Below are 23,383 nucleotides of genomic sequence, written 5' to 3' on the forward strand. Positions count from 1 at the left end.
TCTGTTTTCCCTTGCAGTGCAGGAGGGGAGCTGTAACACTCCTTGGGCTCGGCTCTTCCTTCTGTGCATGGAGTTAGCAGCAGCAAGGCTTTCCCCTTTCTCTTCCAGGGGTTAAAGGAACAGCCATGAGCACTTGCTGGTGTACTTACAGCTGCATCTCAAAGAGGGGCAAAGCAAAGCACCCACTCTCCCCTTCTCTCCTTCACCCCTTACCTGCAGGCTGGAAGGTCCCGCTGGATGAAGCTGAGCTGAAGCCAACCGAGCTTTTCCCACTTCCAGTCTTTTTCCCCTTGTGGCTGCTTCCATGGCTTGAGGACTTCCTGCCTTTCACCTCCGAGCGGCCCACCTCCGAGGGCTCTTTGCTCCCTTCATGGTGGCTGGTAGAGCCCTGGCAGCACCAAACACAAAGGTCACTCACTCAGGCCAGATGTGGCCACAGCAGGGGCTCTTTTGACCCATTTCCCCTTAAGAGAAGTAATTGCCCCCTCAGCCCACAAAGCGATGCTCAGGTCGTGTTGCTCAGCAGAAAAAAAGCCCCATTTCCCTCTCTTGCTGCTTCCCATCCCACCCAACTGCAGGAAATTAAACAGGGAACTGATGATCCGGGCACAGACATCAGAGATTCCCTGCACTGTCAGCAGAGGGAAGTACCTCTGAGGATTATCCAGCCCACATCCAACCTGAATTTGGCTGGGATTCAAGCATGTATCTCCGCTGCATCCCTCAGGTGTGCTGCTCTCATCAAGGTCATTCCAATGGGGGGGAATTTACTTGTCGTTGTGCTGTGACAGGAGTTTCCCTGGATTCCCTAAAGCACCCACTGGGGCCAGCCAGGGCTTTCCAAGACCTGCTGCAGTACTTCATAGGGACACTGTTAGAGCAGCATCTGAGCACGCAGCAACAGATGCTCTCCAAACCCCATCTAAGCCTGCAGGAGGCAGGGAAGCAAGGGGGGGATGAAGAGGCTGACCAGATGCTAGGAAATCCAGGAGCTTGGGATGAGAGAGTGGGAAGAAGTGGGGAGATCAGCAGGGGGGGGAGAGCGGAATGCACCAAAACCCAGATCCCCCAGGGCACCCACATTGGGATACGAAACCTTCACCTTCAAGGCACTTCAAAGCCAAACCAGCAGCGTTCAAAGACGACTTCTTGCGAGGTATTACTGCAATCAATCGATAGCATAGACACAGCCCTAACGGGATGGCTCCAAGCCCAAAACCTAACACCTGTACATCAGCACAAACTCCTTTCCTTTCCGACCGAGCAGATAGAAGGAAGAAGCCCGATCCCTTTCCCATATCCCACTATCCCTGACTCCAGATGACCTCTTCTTGGGGAGAGCTCAAGGCAAAAAAAAAGGGCTCGTAATGCAGACTCCTGAGTGGCCAGATAAGACTCTTTCCCCATTGCTCCCACACGGTTTAATCACTCCGCACCATGCAACAGCTGGCAGCCTAACGCACACCAGATGTGCCGGGAATATGAAAGACAGGAGGAAGGGAGTGGTGGAAATTGGGGGGGGGGGGGGGTGTCCTGTATTTTCTCATCACAGACTCCTGGATGCAGGAGATTAAACCTCCTTGATTTACGAGCTCGCAGGGAACATGAAAATCTCCCTGACTTTCCACATCTGCCTGGGGAAGGAAAAGGGGAGCAGCGGCTGGGAGGGGGCTATGGGAAGCCCGGAGCCTGCTCTCGGGGTGGGAGGGAGGAAGGAGATGGCTCACGGCCGAGCACAGATGCAAAGCCCTGGGTTTTCCTCCCATAAATTCACCTCTCCGGAGCTCCCCGGGTGAGGTGCACGAGGCCACAGAAGGGCAGGGGGGGGAAACAGCCTGAGAAGATAGGTTCCTGCTCCCCAGTGTCAGGAAGGGAGTGTAGGGCAGGTAATGAATGAGGGCAGGGCGGGAGGGGGAAACCAGAGCTGGGGAATAAATCTGAACTGCAAAACTAAAGGGCAAATGGAATTAAAAGAGGGTAAGGGAGGCTGAGGGGGCTCAGCCGCAGGTGGCAAAGGGATGGACACTCACCTGCAGGGCTGATCCCACCTCACAGCCTCAATGACAGGTTCCCAGGGACGACAGGGGCAGGATTTCCCCACCTCCTGCCAAATGCTATCCTAGACAGCGTTGGCCAAGCAGGTCACGGCAGCCAAATCCATGTGGAAACTCCCAGCCTCTACCCTACCAAGGGCCCTTCTCTAAGCAGCCTTTCTTGGAGAGCCCGAATGTGGGGCACGGGCCCAAGCAATGCAGCTGAGGAGCAAAGAGGGGGAAACCGAAGCCGCGCTAAATCACTGCCCCTCTCTGCGCCTCTGTTTCTGTCCCACTTTGCTCCATGGGGCCCGCAGGCTCTGGGTGGCAGCGGAGCCTTCCAGGAGACACACGTGGGCTGCCAAGCACAACACGGCCGTGATCTGAAGGGGAGGGGACCGCTAGCATCATGCCAATGGTAATAACAGTGACGAGGGCTGCAGTCCCATCGCCTTCCTGATGAAGGGCTGGAGCAACCCGCATGCCTCGGGCACAGCCACAGGTCTCAATCCCTGGATTATCGGCTCTCCTCCAGCATGGAAATCCGTGTGTGTGTATGCACAAACACCACTTTCATGTGCTGCAAACAGGCTGGGGGGGGGGGAATGACATGCTGCAGAGCGGGCGGGGGAAAGCAGGGAAGCGCTGAGGAAGTGAGAGCTCTCTTTCGAAACGAGCCAGGAGCTACGTTTTGAAGGTTTATTTCAAGCAACCAAGTGGAAAATGTCACCAGCATAAACCAGCTGGAGGTGCCAGCCTGATGGGGAAAGTCCTGCCTCGACCCAGGAGCCCGCAGTGAGATGAAGGCGCGCCGGGATGCACGTACCTCCTGTCCCCCGCGGGGCTGTACCTCGTTCCTGGCCTCCCTGGGACACTGTGCAGCCCCCAAGCTCTTCATTCATGAATTTATTGATGGGAAATCAGAAGAGCATCTCTTTGCCTCCTGATTGGCGAGGCGAGCGCCGAGAGGGAACCACTGAGAGGATCCAGAAGGAAAAGGGGGAGGCTGGTGCCGCGCGTCAGCCGCGCAGGGCGGCTTTGCCCTGGATTAAACTACTGGCAGGGGAAGCAGGGAGGATGCCAAGGAGGAACAATGCGCTGAGAGCAAGGGCTCCTCCAGCCATGCACTGCAGGGTGATGTGCAGAAGCAGCCACGCAGGCAGGGTGAGCATCAGCTGCCTTTCCATGCTGGATCACCAGATCAGGCGAGTCTCCGTCAGCATCTCGCAGCTTCTCTGTGTCTGAGCCACTCACGGTATTTAGCATGTCCCTTCCCTCCATCTCAAGATCGGGCAGCACTGTGCTGCTGCTGTTTGTAGGGGGAAATAGGAGATACAGGTGGGCTGAGGGACTTCTGACAAGGCAATGTGGTGACAGGACAAGGGGGATGGTTTTAAGCTGACAGAAGGGAGACTGAGATGAGCTCTTAGGCAGAAGCTCTTTCCTGTGAGGGTGCTGAGGCGCTGGCACAGGGTGCCCAGAGAAGCTGTGGCTGCCCCATCCCTGGCAGTGCTCAAGGCCAGGTTGGACACAGGGGCTTGGAGCAAGCTGCTCCAGTGGAAGGGGTCCCTGCCCGTGGCAGGGGTTGGAGCTGGATGAGCTTTAAGCTCCCTTCCAACCTAAACCAGGCTGGGATTGTATGAAGACCTTATTTTTAAGACCCTGATGTCACTGGCAAATTCCCACTCGTGTCAGGACAAGGGATGCTAAAGGAATTCTTATGGTAAATATCCCTGCTGAGACATGCTGTGATTAGCAGGAATAATCATCAGCCCCCTCCACAACCTCCTACCCCATCACGGTGCCTGTGCGTTTGCCTGAGCCAGGCGCGGTGCAGACATTCCCAGGATCTCTCAGCTCCAGGCACGCTCTGGGAAGACACCGAGAGCTCAAGTAACAGTGGAAAACCTGGAAAGCCTCCCTGCTTTCCACGGTGTCTGCAATCAGGAGCTGTTCCTCCTCCAGCACCCAACTGGAGAAGAGGATGGATGCGGAGAGAGGCCTTGGCATCCCCAGCTTAGCTTACGGAACCCAGAGCGAGCCAGATGCTGCAGCCCAAAACGGGGCATGTGTGAGTGCGTCAACAAGTGCTCCTGATGCCTGCAGCTGGCAGGAGGAGGCAGATGGGATGAGGGAGGGTTGCAATAGTGCAGGTTTACTGCAACAGGGAGCAGCAGGATGGCTCCCCAGGGGCGCTCGCAGCGGGAGGGAAGGGGCAGGTTTGCTGCGGTGCTGCTGCCCGCTAACCCCATCCCAGCACCGGGCACCAGCTCCATGGAGAGATCCTGAGCACACAAACTGCCTCTTGGCTTTGGCAGTGACTGTAGAGCTAGAGCAGCGCTGGCTGCCAACGCTTACTGGTGAGGCTCATTGCTCCTGCCGGGCTGAGAAACCCTATCCTCTGCCCCAGACCCCCTCCACAGATGCCATCTTTCCAACAGGCTGCTCAGAAGCATCCTTTTTGGCACCACTTCTGGATGGACCACGTGAAACAGGCAGAAACTCTTACCCAGAGGGGCTGTTCTCTGCTTCCCTCCCACTCCCCAGACAGTCTGTGTGAGCTCCAAGCAGCCAATGCACCAGTGAAAGACAGCCTCTCCCCAGCACAAACCCATGCTCCAAATCCCCCCCAATCCCCCCAAAACCAACAGTGGCGGGTTTGCAGCTCACAGCTCTGTGTGCCCTCCAAAAGGGACGCTCCTGTGCCCCACCAGCAAGGTCTCCTGCCCCTCCGGAACATCTCATCACCCAGAGCCACACTGCAGAGGCAGGAGGCGAGCTGCAAGGAGCTGTTAGGAAGAGGCATTTGCATGCTGTGAATTCACACCCTGGTTTCACTTTCCGGTGCAGACGAGAGCTGAGGCCACGCCGTGGGCTCAGGATGTTGATCTGCCAAACCTGAGCGAGGCACTGGGACACAGAGGCCTGGGAGAGCCCCAGGGTCAGGGATTGATGGCATTTAGATCCCTAAAAGACACCGGGAAGCACTCGGGGAGATGCTCAAAAAGCCGTCGAGAGTCAGAGGTCTACTGCTATTGATTGCGAGAGGAAGACTTGAAACCACATCAAAGGATCTTCGGAACTAAATGGTTCAAGAGGGGAGCAGGGGGTGGGCGATGGATGAGGTGAAAATTGGACCTGAATGAGAAATCTGCATTGCAAAACTAAAGCAAAATGTAATGTGAACGGGAAGGCCAGGCTGCCGGAGGCAACAGGGAAGTGGAAATGTGCCACGGTTCCTCCATAGCAATGCCATAGGGCTGCTGCTGTCAGCCTCACCTGCTGGAGGAGCTTGAAAGTCCTGCTGCATAGGAGTATAGCTCTGAAAATACGTTATTAAAGGGTTGCTGATGGTTTCACAGGGCTTTGGTAGCAAGACCAGATGCTGGGGCTCAGATGCCCCATTGCTGCAGGCTCCTTCTAGGCTAAGTAAACTGGGAGCAGCCTGAAGTGTGGCTTCAGGTACCAGTCACACCTCTCCATGGCTGGTGCCACACTATGGTCCTGATGTCCAAGGAGCAAACAGTGCCAAGGCCTGAATCTGCTGATTATCTGGCTCCTCTCCTCACTGCTGCCTCCAGAACACCAATGATGCTCAGTGCCACCAGTCCTGTGCACCAGGACAGGAGCCTCACTGTGTGTGGTGCTCCTCTGGCTCCAGTGTGAGCATCACAAAGTGCTGGCAGCATGGGTCTGGCGTGGACATCAAGGGCTGCACCAGCCTCCTGTGGCTCTGCTCACTGGGCCAGTGCCCTGCTCCCAGGAGCCTGGACATGAGCATCTGCCCTTGGTGCTGCATCAGGTTAAGATGTGCTCTCATCCAGCTGCTCCTCATGAAAGACGGGATGCTGCGTCACCTACAGGGGTTATCCATGGGGAGTTTGGGCTCTGGTTCCCTGGAGAAAACCATGCAGGTGATAAATGCCTTACCCAAGACCACGCAAGTGGTAAGGAGAGGAAAAGACCCCAGCTCTTTTCAGACTCTAACCATGGCACAGCAGGGACTAGCAATGCTCTCCTGCTGGTCACACCATGCACATCAGCTTTTGGTTTGCAGTACATTCTACTGCGACAAGTTGCACTAATCTATGACCCAGAACGGTCCAAGAGAGTCTTGGCTTCCAAGAGGAAACCTATTTGGACGTGCTGCATCGATGGGGCTCAAGGTTTTCCATTAGGCAACGTTACACCAGTGCAACTATGCAGAAAGCCTCCTACAACCCCCCTTGGAGGGGGTTGCGCAGGGTTGCAGCAGGCTGCTGAGCAGCTCTTAAATTCCACCTGGAATACCTTTGGTAGCAGAGCTGGAACAGGATTTTGGGACCTATGCACCAAAAAAAAAAGGCAAGGGAAATACACTCGCTGCTATGAGGATTAATAGCAACTCCCTAGGGAAACACTAAAACCCTGTCGCTCAAGCAGGGCTACAGTAATTAGGATCTCCTGAATTTCAGCTCACAAAGAGCTGAAAGCTGCCTGTAAAAGTGCATTGCACCTTGCCTCCTCCTTGATAAAGGCCTGGCAGGGCGCTGGGGGAGACAGTGGGCAATTGTCTCCCAGGCGCTCGAGCTGGCCAGGAGTCAGGGCTTGGGTTTCAGTTCAGCTTGAAAGTAATCTCCTTAAGCCATCAGCTCCTGGCAGCTCCGGTAACGGGGTGAATCTGCGGCGCCCGAAAGCCAGAGTGGGGCTGAACAAAAGCCCAGGTCCATCACGAGCGATGGCAGCTCCGAGGCTCTTCCTCTGCTCTGTCCTGCTCTACCTTCCTGCCTCTCCCAGCCTGAGAACCACGAGAGCAGCTTTGCCATTCCAGCTCTGACCTACATCTGCTCCCAGAACACAGCAAATCCTCTTCAGCCCTAACCCAAAGCGACCCCGTGCTGACCGGCAGGAGCTTGCTCCCCTTCCAGACTGCCCCTGCAGTGCTTCTCACACACGCAGACCCCGCTAGCCTGTGAATCCTCATCTCCACAAGGCAGTCCTGCCACGTAAAGGACACCCAAGCCTTTCCAAGGAGCGTTTTTTGTGCACAAAAGGACATTCCTGGGACATGCTGTTTTATTTGCTGTAGCAGGAGCTTGGCCCTGGTCCTACTCTCGCTTATACCAGAACAGCCCTGCTAAGGAGCTGCATTAATCTACATTCCCACTACACACAGGAGGTCCAGGTGATGGAGTAACCTCGCTTGTTCCCTGCCCCTGAACAACCACAGACTTGGCCTTCACCTTGCTGCGTACTCAGCTGTGTCTGTTCTGCATTACTGGGAGCTCGGGGCTCATGGGTTTTCCTGTTCTACAGCCAGGTGCAAAAGCCCACGTCCAGCAGCATGATGTGAACAGGGAAACACACTGATTGTGTCCCACCAGCCCCGGGCGCTGAGGAGACAAACCCACACATGCAGCATCTTCCCTGCCTCTACACCTCAGGAGCAACCCAGGCCACCTCCCTGTGGCCCTCTGCCTCAATGGTCCTGAAATGAGGGAACTCAACAGAAACCAACCTCCCCCTCCATTGCCTTGCACAGAAAAGCCACCTCTGCGATGCCCTTTGAAGATCTGTGCTTCTAAGATGATCTGGGTTTTTCGCCTTCAGCTCCATCAGTTTGTCTAATGGGGGATAACACCTCCTCCCATAAGCCTTGCCTCGCTGTTCACGCTGTGGCAGCAGCCGAGGCCAAAGCAGGGATATTTGGCTCTTTCCATGAGAGCTTCCAATCTGAACATCTGCTGCAGAACAGGCTGGCACTTAGAGCTCCATCACTTGGGAGCTCAGCGCCATGGCTGCCTCCTCAGCGCTGACAGGAATCAAGCCAGCTGCCATGCTAAATTCCCAAGGTGGGGAGAGCGAGGCAGGGAGTGAGAACGTGATGAACTGGGAGTCAAACCATAGGGACAAGCCCCATTTCTCTGCTATCCTGCCCTGCCCTCCCCACTTAGCACCAATGGTTTCCCCCTGCCCTCCGTCCCCACACTCACATCCTGCAGGTTTGGTACCTTCTCTGCGGCAACGGGCACCAAGGATGGGGTAAGGCTGGTGGGAGACTCCGGACGTTTTTTGTGCTTCTGTTTAGGTCTTTCTTTGTCCTTCCGACTCTGCAAAAGAAACCAGAGAGCGCTGGAAGTACTGAGTTGTGAGGGAAAAGAAAGGAGGGTGTGTAGGTGTGGATTTACAACCATACATTCGTATCCCTCTTTCCTTCTCCACCCATCCGCATGAGCCCAGTATCCCTCCCTCCCTCTTCTCCCCCATCCCAGCTTCTTCTGGCTGGGAGCATCCCACTACCTCCACCCCAGCTGCAGCCAACATCTGGAGCACACAATATCAACAGAAGCCCCCACATCAGTTTATGGTAAGATGAACATGAGCCTTCAGTGCGCGCTCGCAGCCCAGAAACCAACCGTGTCCTGGGCTGCATCCAAAGCAGCGTGACCAGCAGGTCATGGAGGTGATCCTGCCCCTCTGCTCTGCTCTTGTGAGACCTCACCTGGAGCATTGTGTGCAGTTCTGGTGTCCTCAGCATAAAAAGGACATGGAACTGTTGGAACAAGTCCAGAGGAGGCCACGAGGATGCTCAGGGGCTGGAGCAGCTCCTGTATGAAGACAGGCTGAGGAAGTTGGGGCTGTTCAGCCTGGAGAAGAGAAGCTGCGTGGAGACCTCAGAGCAGCTTCCAGTGTCTGAAGGGGGCCTATAGGGATGCTGGGGAGGGACTCTTCATTAGGGACTGTAATGACAGGACAGGGGGTGACGGGTTAAAACTGAAACAGGGGAAGTTTAGGTTGGATATAAGAAGGAAATTCTTTCCTGTGAGGGTGGTGAGGCACTGGAATGGGTTGCCCAGGGAGGTTGTGAATGCTCCATCCCTGTCACCGTTCAAGGCCAGGTTGGATGAGGCCTTGGGTGACCTGGTTTAGTGTGAGGTGTCCCTGCCCATGGCAGGGGGGTTGGAACTGGATGATCTTAAGGTCCTTTCCAACCCGAACTATTCGATGATTCTATGATAGGGAAGGCCTTAAGCTCTGGCTGATTCCAAGAAACCTGAGCTTTCCTCTTGTTTCCCCCCCAGCAGGACTCTGTCCCCCTTACCCTCACTCTCTACCTTCTTCAAGGCTTTCTCAGATCCACCCTGTGCAGCCAACAGGAGAAGCTTGATTTCAGCCCATATTGTGTGTGCACAGGTAAAGAGGTCCGGCAGCGGGGATCTCACAACGGAGGCTTCACCTAGAGGGAGATCCCTCACGTCTGCCCTCCCAACAGAGACAGCTGCCCTGGGTCCACCTCTGCTCACAGGAGCCACTCTATTTAGTCTGATTTCTTCATTCTGGTTTTTAATCTCATTAAAATCCCAAAGCCGTGGGATTCTTCAAAGGGAAAAACCAAGGGGAAATCATGGCCTGGGAAGCACCAAGTCCTGCCTGCCCTGATGTTATAGACGTACTGTAACCAAGGAGATTACTCTTAGTGTTAGCTGCATGTTCTCAGTGAAAGGACTGAAGAGGTACGGCTGTGTCACCTCAAGCCAGTGGAGCTTGAGGATGGATGGCTAGAACAGCATGCTCCATACTCCTGCTTCCTCCCCTGCTTTCCTAGCTGCATGCTCCCATGGGAACACCCTGAGTCGACCAAAGGAGCTTGGCGTGCTGCTGATACCAGCTAAAGATGTGGCTTGCTTTGCTGAAGGTACAGAACCCTTCCGTGCTCAGTTCCAGACTTCCCGGTGTGGTCACTGGTGTGTGGACCAAGAGAGCAGACAAACACCTGCAGGAGATGCAGGGCTCAGAGAGATCCATCCTGCTGTCTGACACCTTTCTGTGCCTGCTTTGGTACAACTCCCTTGCATGGGCCTTTTCTTCTAGGAGCTGAAGGGCTCAGTCTGGACCAAAGGTGCATCCGGAACAGAGCAGTCGTATCACAATTCACTGGCTCTCAGAAAGATGCTGATTGCTTCCTCATGCAGGCAAAGCCCCGAGGCGACAGCCACCAGCACATGCCAGCGTTGGGATGCTGTCAGGGGAAGATGCAATTGCAGTGAATACATGAGCTCCACTGCCAGGTTTTGGGGAGGAGAGAGTGGAATGGAGATAGGAAACAGTACTCTACATGGGGGAAGAAAGGGACAGGAGGAAGGACAGGGCGGCAGGAAAAGGCTGGAGGAGGCAGGCACGAAGTGAAGCAAAAGAGCTCCAGAAATGAGCACCTTCCAGTGCGAATCTGGCTGAGGTTTCATTCCCCTTGAAAGGAAGCCCATGCAGCAGCCACCAGGCAGGGAAAGCACCATGGAAGCTTTCCCTGGGACGAGCTGGTGGAAAAAGGAGGCCAACACAGCCTCGAGCTTCAGTGCACTTGCTGAGTGCCCAACCAACGCTGCCAGTATCCATCATTTTATCACCAGACTCCTGGCATTCAGCGGATCTGTGAAAGCCTCTGTTAGAGCTACAGCATTTTACATGAATCCCTGTTTTCTTCCACCCCCTTTCTTTAATGCATATTCCCAGCTTTGGCAGCGAACATGGAAAGCCTGAAAACGCGCTTCCTGCAGCCTAAGTGCCGAAAGACAGAGGAAAATTAAATCTTTACTAAATCTCAGCATGGTTTAAATACTATGGGGCTTCTCATGCTATAAACTCCGTGTCTCATGGGCCTTCTAGGACAGAAGGATGGGGAAACTAGCCCAGTTAGTTAAGCAGCTAAGTTAAGCACAGACCATGTGCAGATCAGGGTTCATTATTCCAGCAGTAGCAGCAATTTGCACTCAATAGCACACAGCAGAGAGAGATTCAAGGGGCTGAAGAGAGGATTTTAATGTCTACATCTCACTTTACAGATGGGGAAAGCAGGGATGGAGGAACTTGCCGATGCTTCCCAGAAAGTCATCCATACACTCAGAAACACCAGGGATCCCCATCCCACCTACTTGGAGGTGCTGCCAGTGCCGCTCATGGAAGCCAGAGATGGAAAACAGGAGGCCCATTGCAACGCATTTTGCCAAACAACTGCACGAACCCCAATCCTTAAGCTTTTTGAGGACCGCAGAGCTTATCCTCTCCTTTCCAGGCCCCAAATCCCAAATGCACTTCAGTCATGAAGGGGCAAACAGCAGCAGGACAGCACTGAGAGCGTTTCAATTCACATATCATGGTCAGGATGACACAAGGCAGAGCCAAGCCGTTTTGGCTAACCGCAACGAACCTGCACACAGAGACACATGCACACAGGCTGCGATGTCCTGCCTGTTAGCACAGCAAGCCATAAAACCTCCCACAGCTTCACTGCGATGGCAACCACCAAACTCTCCTGTGTCCTGTCCCCCTGAACCATCTCCCTTCGCTGTCGGCAGCACAGAGGCTACATCAAACTGAGCAGCTCTCTGCTTCCATGTAGGAGCGTGGACATGTGTCCACATTCAGCGAGAGCCCAGCCTGCACAACAGGGACCAGATTTCTGGAATGCCTCAGCTCCCATTTAGATGCCTGAATAAATGGTCAGGTTTTCCCAAAAGCCAACTGCTGGCTATTGAGTTCTTTTGAAGATCTGGCCCCGACTCCATGTGCTGAGCAACTGCACTCAAGCTATTTAGAAAATCTGGCCCACAGAGACCAGGCTTCGTGCTCTGCTCAAAGGGCTGCATTGAAACCAGAACCACCACAGACTCAATGTACTTCTGCTCCACGTCCCTGCACGCAGCCCCAGGCCGTGCCCACAGGCACACCTTCCTCCTCTGTTCTGCTTCCCGAGCACTTCTTTCCCACATCACCACAGCTTCTCCAGGCTCTCTGCTTGGTCAGAGCAGAAACCCCCAGCACCAGCCACTCTGGATCATTCTGCGCTGCAGTCCTTAAGCTCTGCACAGCCTGAGCATCCTCTGCCTTTGCCTGCCCAAGCAGCACGCACCTCCCAGCCTCCAGTGACTCTCTAATGCTTCTGAGTACTCAGAAAGGTGTCAGGACCTGACAATCTTGTTCCGTATCAGCGGTCAAAGGCAGTGCCCTGTGTTAAACAGGCAGGACAATCAGTCCTGGTACCCCACAGACGCTTCGCTGCCCCCAGACCATGGCACTGCTGGGAAGGTTACGCTGCAGGGATCACCGGATGCTCAGTCCCTCCTGGCTCTCCTGCCTGTGTCTACAGGTCCTCAGACAACCTGGGGCATTCCCCAGCTCGCAGCAGACGTTTTTACACGCGTGGGTTCTCCCCAGGAACCGGAAGGCTCCAAGTGCTTCCTGCAAGAGCCACAAGGGCACAAGGCAGCACTCGAACCCCTGCCTCTGAACCGTCCCGTCCCCTCCAGCCCTTCCATCTCCGGGCACACAGGCGCTCTGCAAACCCTCCCTCCACCGACAACACAGCCGCTGCCAACAGGGAGCCAGGGGAGAAGGAGAAGGGGATGCCCTGAGAGGAGAAAACCTTCCAACACCCCCCCATCGCGTCCTCGCAAGCCAAAGCCAAGCCCTACCTTGCCCGGTGCTCGCTGCGCTCCGCAGGGAACGCGAACCTGCCCCCGGCACCCAGCGGCACGGAGCAGCACAAGCGCTCCCCGTGCAGCGCGGAGCAGCCGGGGCTTGGCATGCGGGCACGGAGCAGGGCAGGCCTGCGGGGGGGGACATTGGGGTGGGGGTGGGGGGGGGGCGTGCCGTAGACATGGCCTCCCCCCCCCGGAGCTCCCCGGCGCAGGAGGGACCAAACGGGCGCTGCGGGTGCCAAAAGGGGATGTGCAGCGCTCCCCTTCCCCGAGCCCCTGCCTCTGATCTGCCGGACACCCGCAATTGGATCATGACAAGGAGATGGAGGGGAAGGAGGGAGGGAAGAGCCGGGAGCTGCAAAGAGCCAAGTGGGCTCTGCTGCTCCCTCCCTCTTTCCCAGGCTCTCTGAACTCCCTCACCCGGAGGAGGAGGAGGAGGCCGGCTCTGGGCTGCAGCCATGGCAGCCGCAGCGAGGAGGAAGCAGCATCAGGAACAGGGGCACTAAACGCTTCCCAGCGACCCCACTCGCTCTGGGTCCTGGTGGACCTGGAGTCTGTGCTTTTGCCTTGAGACACCCTCTGAGTGCAAGAGAGGGGCAGACAGACACAGACAGACAGACAGCACTCACTGGGCTTTGTGTGCTCGCAAATTACTGCTGCCCCTGCTAACGGAAGGATTTGCTGGGGGTGGTTGGAGACCCACATAACGAGAGGGCACGGAACGGTGGTTAAGGATGCTATGAGACAAGGCTGCTCCTGCTAGATGGGAGCAGGTTTAAGTTCAGCACTCCCTGAAAACTCCATGCAAGCAGCCACCTGCATCCCACTTGATAAAAATGCCCCCTTTGCCCTTTGGTGCCTGCGTGGATGTGAAACCCCAAGAAGCAGACCTTCATCTCCAACACAAAGCCCCTCACAGACCCGGGGGGGTTTAGACTCCAATTTCTCCAGTGTGTTAAAGCTGCCAGGCTGGATCCTTGGCTCGCTTCCTCCACTGGCATCAGGTCTAGAGAGATAGGACATGATGGGCAGGCAGGCTCTGCCTTATCTGCTCAGCCACCATGGGACCGGGGCTCCTGCGCTGCCCTGGCTGGTTCTGAAGGGATGAGAGGGCACAGGACAGACACAGTCCCTGTATCCCAATAAAGCCATCCCTTCCGTGGCTAGGGAAGCAGTTCAGGAGCTAAAGGTGCGTTATGACTGTGGAGAACTGGCTCTGCACTCAGAGCGGAGGAACAACTGCAGGTTTGGCTTATTTGCTCCAAGTGCCTGCCTCTGTTTCCTGTGTCACTGGGCACACACTGTCCCTTTCCTCCTCCAAATCCAAACTAACCCCCCACCTCCCCGTGTTGCCTATAGGTCCCAAGTGTTCATGAAGAGTAACACTGGATGAGCGTCTCCCTCCATGGGGTATCCACCTGAAAGCATTGCAGCGCACGTGCTCCCATCTGCTCCACAGAGCGTGGTGATTTTCCCCTCTGCATTTCGAGCAGTCAATATAGGTGACAGAACATCTGTACTTCATTCAACCCCTCTGCGTCATCCGGCCTTTTCTTGGTATTTAGCTATTGTTTTCCTTCTCTCTTTCTTCTTTTCTAAGCAAACAAGGCTCCTACAGGGTAGAGCACACACATGGCAATACCAACCCCGGAGACATAAATGGGGCTGGTTTTGCTAAGGCCTGGTATGTGCAGAGGAAAACCCAAAGCCTGGAGCTTTCCCATTTTCAGGACTGCCCAGAAGGAAACGCTTGGGCTGGTATCATTCGTGCTGCTGACGCTGGCTTCCAGCCCCACATCACAATTGTCCCTTGTTCCTCAGAGAACAAGACTCTTCACAAACGCTGAACTGTTTTACAGCAGGGCTTAGGAGCCCAAATGTCTTTGCTGTCTTACTGGAGCCACTGGGTTAAATCCTGCGCCCTTCAACATCGCCATTCACTCAACCAGAGTTTTGTTCCAGAAAGGCTAAGCCAACAGCACTGAGCTCCTTCTGGAGCCGAGAGCCAGGAGCACCTGCAGCACAGGGTTCTGTGGTGTGTGCTGAGCCTCCGGCCCCGGGGGGGGGGGGGGAGGAAGGGACCAGCTGCTGCACAGCTGGACAGGCTCAAGAAGAAGCTGTTCCCCTCGGGGTCAGCGCAGCAGCACGCCCAGTTCCCTTGCAGCACGTGCGGGTTAGATCATGCGCTGCGAGTCACGTACTGCATGAGGGAAGGAACGGCTCAGCCCCCTCGGCGGGGACCCCGTCGGAAGGTCTCCGTTCTCACACTGCACTTCACAACCCAACGCCCTTGGGAGCCAGCGGTGCCTTCCTCACCCTGCCCATCGCACGCCTCAGCCCCCCCCCATTCCCTGCTGACTCCCCGTCTTGGCTTGGAAAAGCCAAGCAATCCCAGCCCTGGAAGGGGCCTCTGCGGCTCGCAAACCCAAGGAGCCATCAGGAAGAGGAGAGTTGACGAGGCAGCAGCAGCGAGACAGAGCCTCTGCATGCTCCTGACGATCCCACAGGCTAACAATAGTGGCAAGCGCCACCGAGAAGCCTATAAATAAATCCATATTCCTCCCGTTTTCACTCTCCCCCTGGCGCTGACCTGCTTTCCAACCGAAGCAGGGGAGCGGGCTATTCACACCCCTGCTCCTACCTGACCATGCTCCCAGCCCTGCAAGTACAGGGAACCCTCACACGGTCCCCAGCCTTGACGTGCACAGTCTGTCAGTTCCAATTACAGCCGCGCTCTCCAAAGCTGCCATCAATCACTCCGATCCTGCCCTCTCTCCCACCCTTCTCTGCCTGCTTCCTGGCTAAAAATAGCCCGTTCCAGGACAGCCCATCACCTTGTGCCAAGCGCCCGCTCCCCGGCCGTGGCACAGATGCTCTTTCTCCCTCCCTCCTCCTCCTCTGCTCGCAGCAGCTGAGCACACAAGAGGAGTAAATACTCCCCGTAGGCTTCAGCCTTGTCGGCAGCAGGAAATGTACTGGCTCGCTGTGGGCAGCAAGGGGAGGCAGCACTTAGTGAGTAGAGGTTGCTGCCTTGTTTGCCCATGCATCAGGTACGGTTTGGGCAAGCCTCCCGAACACGTCACGGGCAGGGTGGGCAGCGTTTCAAACTGGGTATTGCGGGATAACCTCTGTAAATAAAGAAGGAGATGTCTTTCCTGCCCACAGGATTTATGGCCTCTCAGCTGGGCATGCCACAGGGGGGGTGTCAGTCAGTATTAACTGATGGCCAGACTGCTTTGGAAAGCCTGGATGCCCTTGACCTCTGGAGACTGGGCTGAGGTCCATCCGACTTAGGCAGCTTAAGCCACCGGAGTGTCACTGGGCTGTTTCTGGATGTGGGTCACTATCATGAACCATTCCAAATCACTGCCACGTTCTGAGGATGCCCCTAGTGCCACAAGGCAAAACCAAGTAAAGAAGTAAACAGCCAGACACATATGGCAGGGCTTAAAAGCCTCACGCTGCCGTTTACAGGGGCATCAGTTATGTTTATACAGCAAGGTAAGTTTGGCTTTTGGCTATAGTGGAATATATCCAGGGGTTGCTTGGTAAAGGAAATCTGGATTACTGCTAGAAAAAGCCAGGATGTGGCCCATAAGGTGTTAAAACCTACCCGTCCATACTGACAGTATCCCTGTACCAACTATTTCTGCATCAGATCCTACCCCAACCCTTGGGATAGATGGGGTGGCAAAGGAGGGTGGCAACACTGTGTTGTGGTTTCTTGCTATTGCAAAAGCTGTGTGGGGTGGGAAAGACTTCTTACTCTGCTGCCTCTTGCTTTAGAGCCTGAATCCTCCAAAAAAACCATATGCCCTGCCCTTTAGGGCTATTCATTATTATGTGATATTCACTATTGTATTATATTATCCCCTTCCATACTGGAACCTGCCCCCCTGTCAGAGCCCAGGAGTCTCCTGGGATTCTGCCTTCCACATTCCCTGCTGCTTTCCCTTGAAACAGGAGCATTTGTCACGTGCGTCAGTTGGTTAATGATGAACCTTGGTGTGCTGTTAACACGTCCCGGAGCACTGCAGCACTTCGGATGAGTAGGTCTTAAGCAGCAGAGCTGGATCAGTAACTGTTGTACCCGTCAGACCGGGCATACAAAGTTCTCCTACCCAGTTGTGTAATGAAGATAAACTCTTTTTCACAGGGAGGCTTGAAGCAGCTGGCACCCGTGTGGCTGGTTAATCCAGCTAACAAAGTCCTACCTAGCTCATGCTAATTGCTCTCGCCTACAATTAACCTCCTGGCCACAAAGCACATTACTCATCACTGCCTTTTTGCCCTTGGAATCCAAGCTCCGAGGCCAACGACCTCCAGTTTATGTCCTCAAGCTGCTGCATTTGAAATCACAGCCCAGGCTGCTTCCACACAGTGGCTGGAAACCACTCAAGTCTCACAGTGGACCTGCCGTAAGGACAGAGAGGGGAAAGCTGCACGTTCCACGGGCACCAGGACCCCTGCGGCGTAACCTGAACGTGGCAACTTGGCCTCACGTTCCCCATGGCTGCGCTGCTCTCTGTGCATACCTGTTAAAATCACAGCTACAGCTCAGCTCCCTGACACTGACACTCACTGGGAAGAGTCAAGGCTCGCCTTGAGAGGCTGTCGGTGCTCTCTGCACGCTCTTCCCCTTCTCCCCTCCACCCCACACTGCCGTGCCTCTCGGGGCTGACAAACTCTGTGCGGCTCTTACCTTCTTTGGCCTTTCGTGGTGGGATACGTGCTTCTCTTGAGCAGGGGATGCGGATCGACTCCTCCTTCCAGCGATGAAGGAGCTACCGCCAGAGTGACGTGAGGTCTTCTGAGGTAAGTGGGGAAGGGGAGAGGAGGTGGAGATGGGAAAAGGGGGGGAAACAGAGAAAGAGAGGGAGGACACAGTGTGACACAGTCCAGCTTTCACTGTTACAGTGAACGGCTTATCTAGGACATGCAGGACCAAGTTCTTTCTGTACCGAGCGCCCAGCCTGGCTCCCAACATGGGGACCCCAACAAGCACCGTACTGGTGGGCTACAAACAACACATAGATCTAACTCCCCCCATCTTTGTTTCTTGGTGGCCCACGTACACTGACACTTGTACAAGAAGGGCAGGGCTGATAAGAACCCATTCTTCAAACCCAATGGAAGCAGCGAGGCTGCTTAGACAAGCCGGCCCTCCGGAACAGCAGTGTCCAGCTCTCAGTCATGAGGGGTTGCGGAAGGATGCCCTGCTTCTAGCAGGAGTCCTGCTATCTAGCTCAGCATCAGTAAACCTGATACAGAGCTACACTTGTGTCAGATAGCGAGGGGACCTGAAGGGCAGGAATGGTGTCCTCCAGTCTGACTTGCAGGGGAAGCTCAAGACATCAGTCACTGTATGTGACAGCACTGATAAGCAGGAAGGAGAAGTGGGAAAGTCCAGCAACAAAGGTGGCACTGAGACAGAAAGCTGCAGTGAGAGCATCGAGTTTCCTTCCTGCTGGAGCAGGGAGAGCAGGTGTCTACTAATTATGCAGAAGAGGAAAAGGGTTCCTCTTTCCGCCTGTACTGTAATTAATAGGGGGAAGTCCTTTGCCCCAAATAACCCTCCAATAGTGAACGACTCCAAGTCTCTTCTGGGCTGTGTCCTCGGGCAGCAGTTCTGTGTTACCCTCCTGCCCAGGGTGTCTGAGCTCTACCCCAAGCTCCCCTGGAGCATCAAACACTGTGGCTGCTCTCCTTTCTCGGGCCTTATCTTTCAGCCATACCGAGTGGGTCGGGGAGGCCAACACAGATGGGAAGAGCTCAACACCTACTTTTGGAAATGGGTTTACAGCTGCTATAGAAACGTGAAATATAAACTAATCTTTATTCCCAAGTGACTCTGACTGAATGGCTGAAAATAGGCGGCAGACCTTGCTTATGTGTTCTTGTCATTTCTTACTGCTCCCAGTACAGATACAATCTAGGATGAAGAGAATGCCTTTCCTGTGACAAAATCTCCACGGCAGGCATGAAGACACTCACCATTTTGTTGAAGTGGTACTTGCAGTAGCCACAATATTTGACATTGTCGACTTCTAGGACCTCCTCTTCGCATAAGAGGCCAGCCATCTGGGCACTGAAATACATGAGAGCAGGGGGAGAATAGAGCAAACTGTACAGTCAGACCATAGATCCCATCAAAGGGCAAAGAGCAGTTCAGGATAGCCAGGCAGGGTCTTGAAGATTCCTGTTCTGCTCGGCAAATGGTATGCAAGGAGGAAGGGGGGAAAAGTTCAGACTGGTTTTCATTCATATTAACATCTTCAAACGTGTCACTGCTTTTCTACCAGGTTTATCTTGCAGTTTTTTGCTTTGCTTAAGGCGGGCCTAGGAAACCAGTCGTGATTCCAACGAAAGATGGAGGAAAAGAAGGAATCCGTGTAAAGGAATCCCCCCCGCTCTGCTGAGAGGCAGCATTGTTTTCAGGCTGCAAGGGCATGCCGAAATATCAGCCCTTGAAATCACATCATCTGAGTGATACTTGTGCATGTGCTGCGCTGCCGAAGGAACATTCCTGCCTTGTGACTCATCTCTTCTCTTCTTGGATTCCACAGGGGCTGAGGGAAATCCCCAGCCTTCCTCCTCGCTGCTGAACCCTCTGCCTTCCCCTCCCGAGCTCAGCACGGGTGAGGGACCCCTCGCACCAAAGACACCCAGCAGCATCAGCCCAGCTCCGTGCGCAGCGTGGCACTCACCAGGTGACGTGGAAAGCTTGCCGGCAGCCGTGCCGGTTACAGGCCATGCAGGCACCAGAGGCTGCTTTGCTCTCCCTGCCCTGCTCTTCACAGATGTAGCAGGTCTGCAGAGGAAAGGAAAAGGCCTCATTTAGGCAGATAAAATCCGTGCCTTGCTCTTGCTGTTCATAGAATCATCGAATAGTTCGGGTTGGAAAGGACCTTAAGACCATCCAGTTCCACGGGCAGGGACATCTCACACTAAACCATGCCACCCAAGGCTCTGTCCAGGAGGCAAAGCCTTCAAGAACTCCTAACTCTGTGTCCACTCATCTCCCTCCTAGGACAGCAGCTCAGGGTTATTTCCCAGTGCCAGACCAAAAGGTGCAGTGACCAACGTCCAGCTCCAAAGTGGAGATGGCTCAAGTTGTAGGGAGTTGGGGGAGAGAGAAATGGAAGACCCAAGAGTTATTTTCAACAATGGGGACTGACTTTGTTATTCTGAAAGGGATCTGAGTCCCTGGAAATCAGAACGAACTGGATAGACAGGGTAGAATAAGATGACCCCAAAAAGCCAAGGGAGGGCAAACACACTTGGGGCAGCGGGAGAGAGAGGTGGCCTTACCTTGTTGAAGCGGTCATGGGGGACATACTGCAGGACAATTGGCTCCATGGTGAGCACGTTGGCAAACTGCACCTCTGGGATGTACAAAGCACAGACAACGTGGGCCCACCCTGGGGAAGCAAATGAGACAGAGAGAGGAGGTTCACAGGGAGCAACCCAGGAGAGGCATAAATCCAGAGAGGGCTGCAGACGAGCATGGGAGGGAGGGAGGGAAGGGAGTATAGGAAGGGAGCCAACTGAAGTTAGATGTTAGATTTGAAATACTGCTTGTTGTAACTTGGTTGGGAATCAAATCCTTTGTGGGTGAAAGACAGACGGGTACCACCTCCACATTAAATCAGAACACAGAGGTTTCTTTGGGAACAGAAATGTACAGCACCCACCGTCCTGAAAAGCATCCCCCCAGCACTTGAGACCCAAAGCATCCAAGAGATGCAATTCCTGTCGATGGGACAGGTTTGATGTGTAGCCCCACACCACTGGAGACAAAGCTCCCTTTATTGGCTGTTATCAACGGCTGAGGAAGGCTCTTTTTCAGCAAGTCAAATCAAGTTAAAACCTAAATCCACTGAGCCACTGCACAAATACAGATGTGTAAGGTGAAATTCCATCTGGTCACGTCAGAACGGAACAAGTTCGAAGGTCAGAAGCCTTAGAGGGCTAATCCATCCTGGTATGGCAACTGCACTGGAAAGATTTAGTTAGCATAAGGATGGATTCACCTGGGCAGGCAGAACCAAACTCCATGATTACAGAATCCTACAGCAGCATAAGCACTTGAGCTATATAATTGTGTAAAGGGACATGATTCTAGCACTTCTTTTCCCTGCCTACACCAACCTGACCAGACCATGTAATGATATGTTTGGAAGAAGATGCTATGTTACTATAAACCAATCCCCCAGCACAATACTTGTGCTATTGCACCAAGTCTCTTAGCACTTACGACCATCTCTAGAAGATGCTTCTACAAAATACCCTGGACTTGGTGCTTCTTCTCTAAAGAGGGGATCAGAAGAAAGACCTCTCTAATTTAACTCTTTGTGTCTTAAGGTAAGGGGCAGGTAGGCACAGAAGCCTTTCTGAAAAGCAGGGGTTTGAGAGGAATTAAATGTGATCTCTACAGCCAGTAGCATCATTAAATCAGGCTCCACAGCACTTCCCAGCACCAGAGGCTGAGAAGCATCAACGATGAGTTCTGCAGAGAAAAGCATCTTTACTGGGTCCTGGTCCCTGCTCTCGATTGGGGCCTCCAGGCTGAAGCTCTGCTAACTCCAGGATCACACTGCTGCTGAGCAAGCATGAAGCAAATATCTGCAACATCCCCATTTCTCTTAGAGCCAGATCAAGGTTGGTTACGCTCAAGAAGCTGCCTGTCCCAATGCCAGCCAGAGCTCTGGGAGGCTTCTCCATAGGGAAAGGTCTTGTCAGCGTGGGGACTTCAGCAAGTGAAGTTTTGCAAGGAAAAGGCAGTGCTTCCATTCGTGTGAAGCCTCCAGCCTTCCCTTGCTGGTGACACAGGCTCAGAAACGAGTTCCTGCGTGCTCCGGGCCAGCCCCAGGCCCCTGTGGACATACCCAGCTCCGCACGGATGTACTCACCTCCGTTGTCGGTCCGTTTCAGGGCTCCATCTTTGTGGGGACACAGTTCACATCTCTTGAAATCAAAGCAGAAACAACAAGTTTAATCGAGCTCCCGGCGACGCGGGGCCAGGGAAGATGATTCATTTACAACACGGGTATGAAAGCTGGGGCTGCTTTCAAAGAGAGGAAGTGGAAGAAGGGCTGAGGGTGGTTTGGGTGCGCAAAGATGCTCTGACACAGCTCGATGCCGTCCTGTCTGACGGGGGTGTATTTAACGCCTCAGCCCAAGAGACGCGGGGCAACGAGTGAACCTTGACTTGCCACGGGGCTTTTTGAAACAAAAAGGGGTTTAGGCTTTGTGGTTGGGGGTAAAACTGAAAGCCATGACTCGGAGAGGAGGCAAACAGAAAGAAACCATTATCTACAATCTGTCTTTGCCTCTTCCCTTCCTTCCTTCTCTCTGGACGTATTTTGGGGGAGAACCACGAAGAACACATTGCCTCCTCCACTGGGGTCCAGCAAGGGCACCAGACATGAGCCCCTCACTCATTTCAGCCTCCACATTAGCCTGTTATGCCATGAGGGCTCTGCCCCTTGCCATAACGCCTTTAGGAAGGGTTGGTGGAAGGTGGGGTGGCTTTGGGCTGCGTCGCCACACCAAAACAGCCCCAAACCATGCGTGAAAACAGCCGCTGGCTTCTGATGGCGTGGGTCAGGGGAGATTTCAATGCACTTTTTGCTTCCTTTGACTTTAAGAAAGGGCATGAAGAGGTGCAAACCATTTCACAGAGTCATGGAATGGTTTGGGTTGGAAGGGACCTTAAAGCTCCTCCAGCTCCAACCCCTGCCACGGGCAGGGACCCCTTCCACTGGAGCAGCTTGCTCCAAGCCCCTGTGTCCAACCTGGCCTTGAACACTGCCAGGGATGGGGCAGCCACAGCTTCTCTGGGCACCCTGTGCCAGCGCCTCAGCACCCTCCCAGGGAAGAGCTTCTGCCTAAGAGCTCATCTCAGTCTCCCCTCGGGCAGGTTAAAGCCATTCCCCTCGGCCTGTCCCTACAGGCCCCTGTAAAAAAAGTCCTTCTGCATTTCCTCCCCCAGTTAAAATGTCAGATTTATTAAAACCCCAAAACAAACCCCCTTGTTTTCAGTGAAAAAAAAAAAAAATGTGCTTTGTCAGAAAGTTTCTAAATGAGGTTTTGTCAGAAGGTTTCTAAATGAGGTGCCTGATGTCAAAGGGAGACAGGAACCTCTGCCACTATGAGCGTGTGGGACCCTGTGCTCCGCGCCTCGCTGTGACGGCTCAGATGCTCCATGCCTCAAAGAACACCTCCGTAGTGAGCAATAACCGGCTACAAGGAAAAGCCTCTGCTACCAAGTAGTCCCCGAGGACCTTCCACAAAGGTTTTCCTCAAGCAAGCTTTCCTCTGCTGCAATTCTACCTTCGGGACAGACTGGCACAATAAATAGGACTGTAACGCAATGGGCAACAAGGGAGGCTAAGCCCAATCCTCAAGTGCTTCCATGGGAGTGAAGCATGGAGAGCTGTCAAACAGGCACCTCTGGCAAGCCCCACATCCCTGTGATAACATAGAAGAGATGAGGAGACAAAGACCAGCACTGCTGTCAAGGACCCCGTTTTACTTGCCCTGAAATAGGGATGGGTGATACAGGAGGGGGTTCTCAGGGCTCCTGGTCAGGACTGGGCTGCCAGAGCTGCTCTCACAATCACTATGGAAAGCCCGGCAGAGCCAAGACAGAAGAAATGGGTTAACTGAGACACTGTAATAAGAAATTTGCACTTGAAAAGGCCCCTCCGCTCTCCCCTCCACCCCTCAGATCAAAGCCGCTCTCCCACCATGCGATTAGCAAAGCTCTGATTGTAACAAGAGGGGTTAACAGCTCCATCGGCCCCACACAAGACTTTTAATAGCCCTGCCTCCAAATGACAGCTAAAGCCTTCACATGATCCCTCACATGAGTGCCCTCTGGCCATTCAGCTC

General features: G+C 54.2%; 1 protein-coding gene across 3 annotated transcripts in view; it reads right to left on the minus strand.

Annotated features, from left to right (window-relative positions):
- The window catches only part of MLLT6 (MLLT6, PHD finger containing), a 42,702-nt gene that overhangs the window by 13,000 nt on the left and 6,319 nt on the right, over nt 1–23,383 (minus strand). The window contains exons 3-9 of one of the 3 annotated variants that reach the window (XM_057402604.1): nt 21,400–21,454; nt 19,799–19,908; nt 19,195–19,298; nt 18,482–18,575; nt 17,190–17,297; nt 8,006–8,122; nt 214–388 (exon numbers count right to left, since the gene is read on the minus strand). In XM_057402604.1, coding sequence (XP_057258587.1) covers nt 214–388; nt 8,006–8,122; nt 17,190–17,297; nt 18,482–18,575; nt 19,195–19,298; nt 19,799–19,908; nt 21,400–21,454 — 763 coding nt within the window. The remainder of the gene's footprint in view (nt 1–213; nt 389–8,005; nt 8,123–17,189; nt 17,298–18,481; nt 18,576–19,194; nt 19,299–19,798; nt 19,909–21,399; nt 21,455–23,383) is intronic. The other 2 variants (XM_057402605.1, XM_057402606.1) reach the window with 2 other exon arrangements.

The sequence above is a fragment of the Pezoporus wallicus genome, unplaced genomic scaffold (genome assembly GCF_028554395.1).
Source record: "Pezoporus wallicus isolate ANWC-B61680 ecotype Strahan unplaced genomic scaffold, APGP_CSIRO_Pwel_v1 contig_13748, whole genome shotgun sequence".
Lineage (NCBI taxonomy): Eukaryota > Metazoa > Chordata > Aves > Psittaciformes > Psittacidae > Pezoporus > Pezoporus wallicus.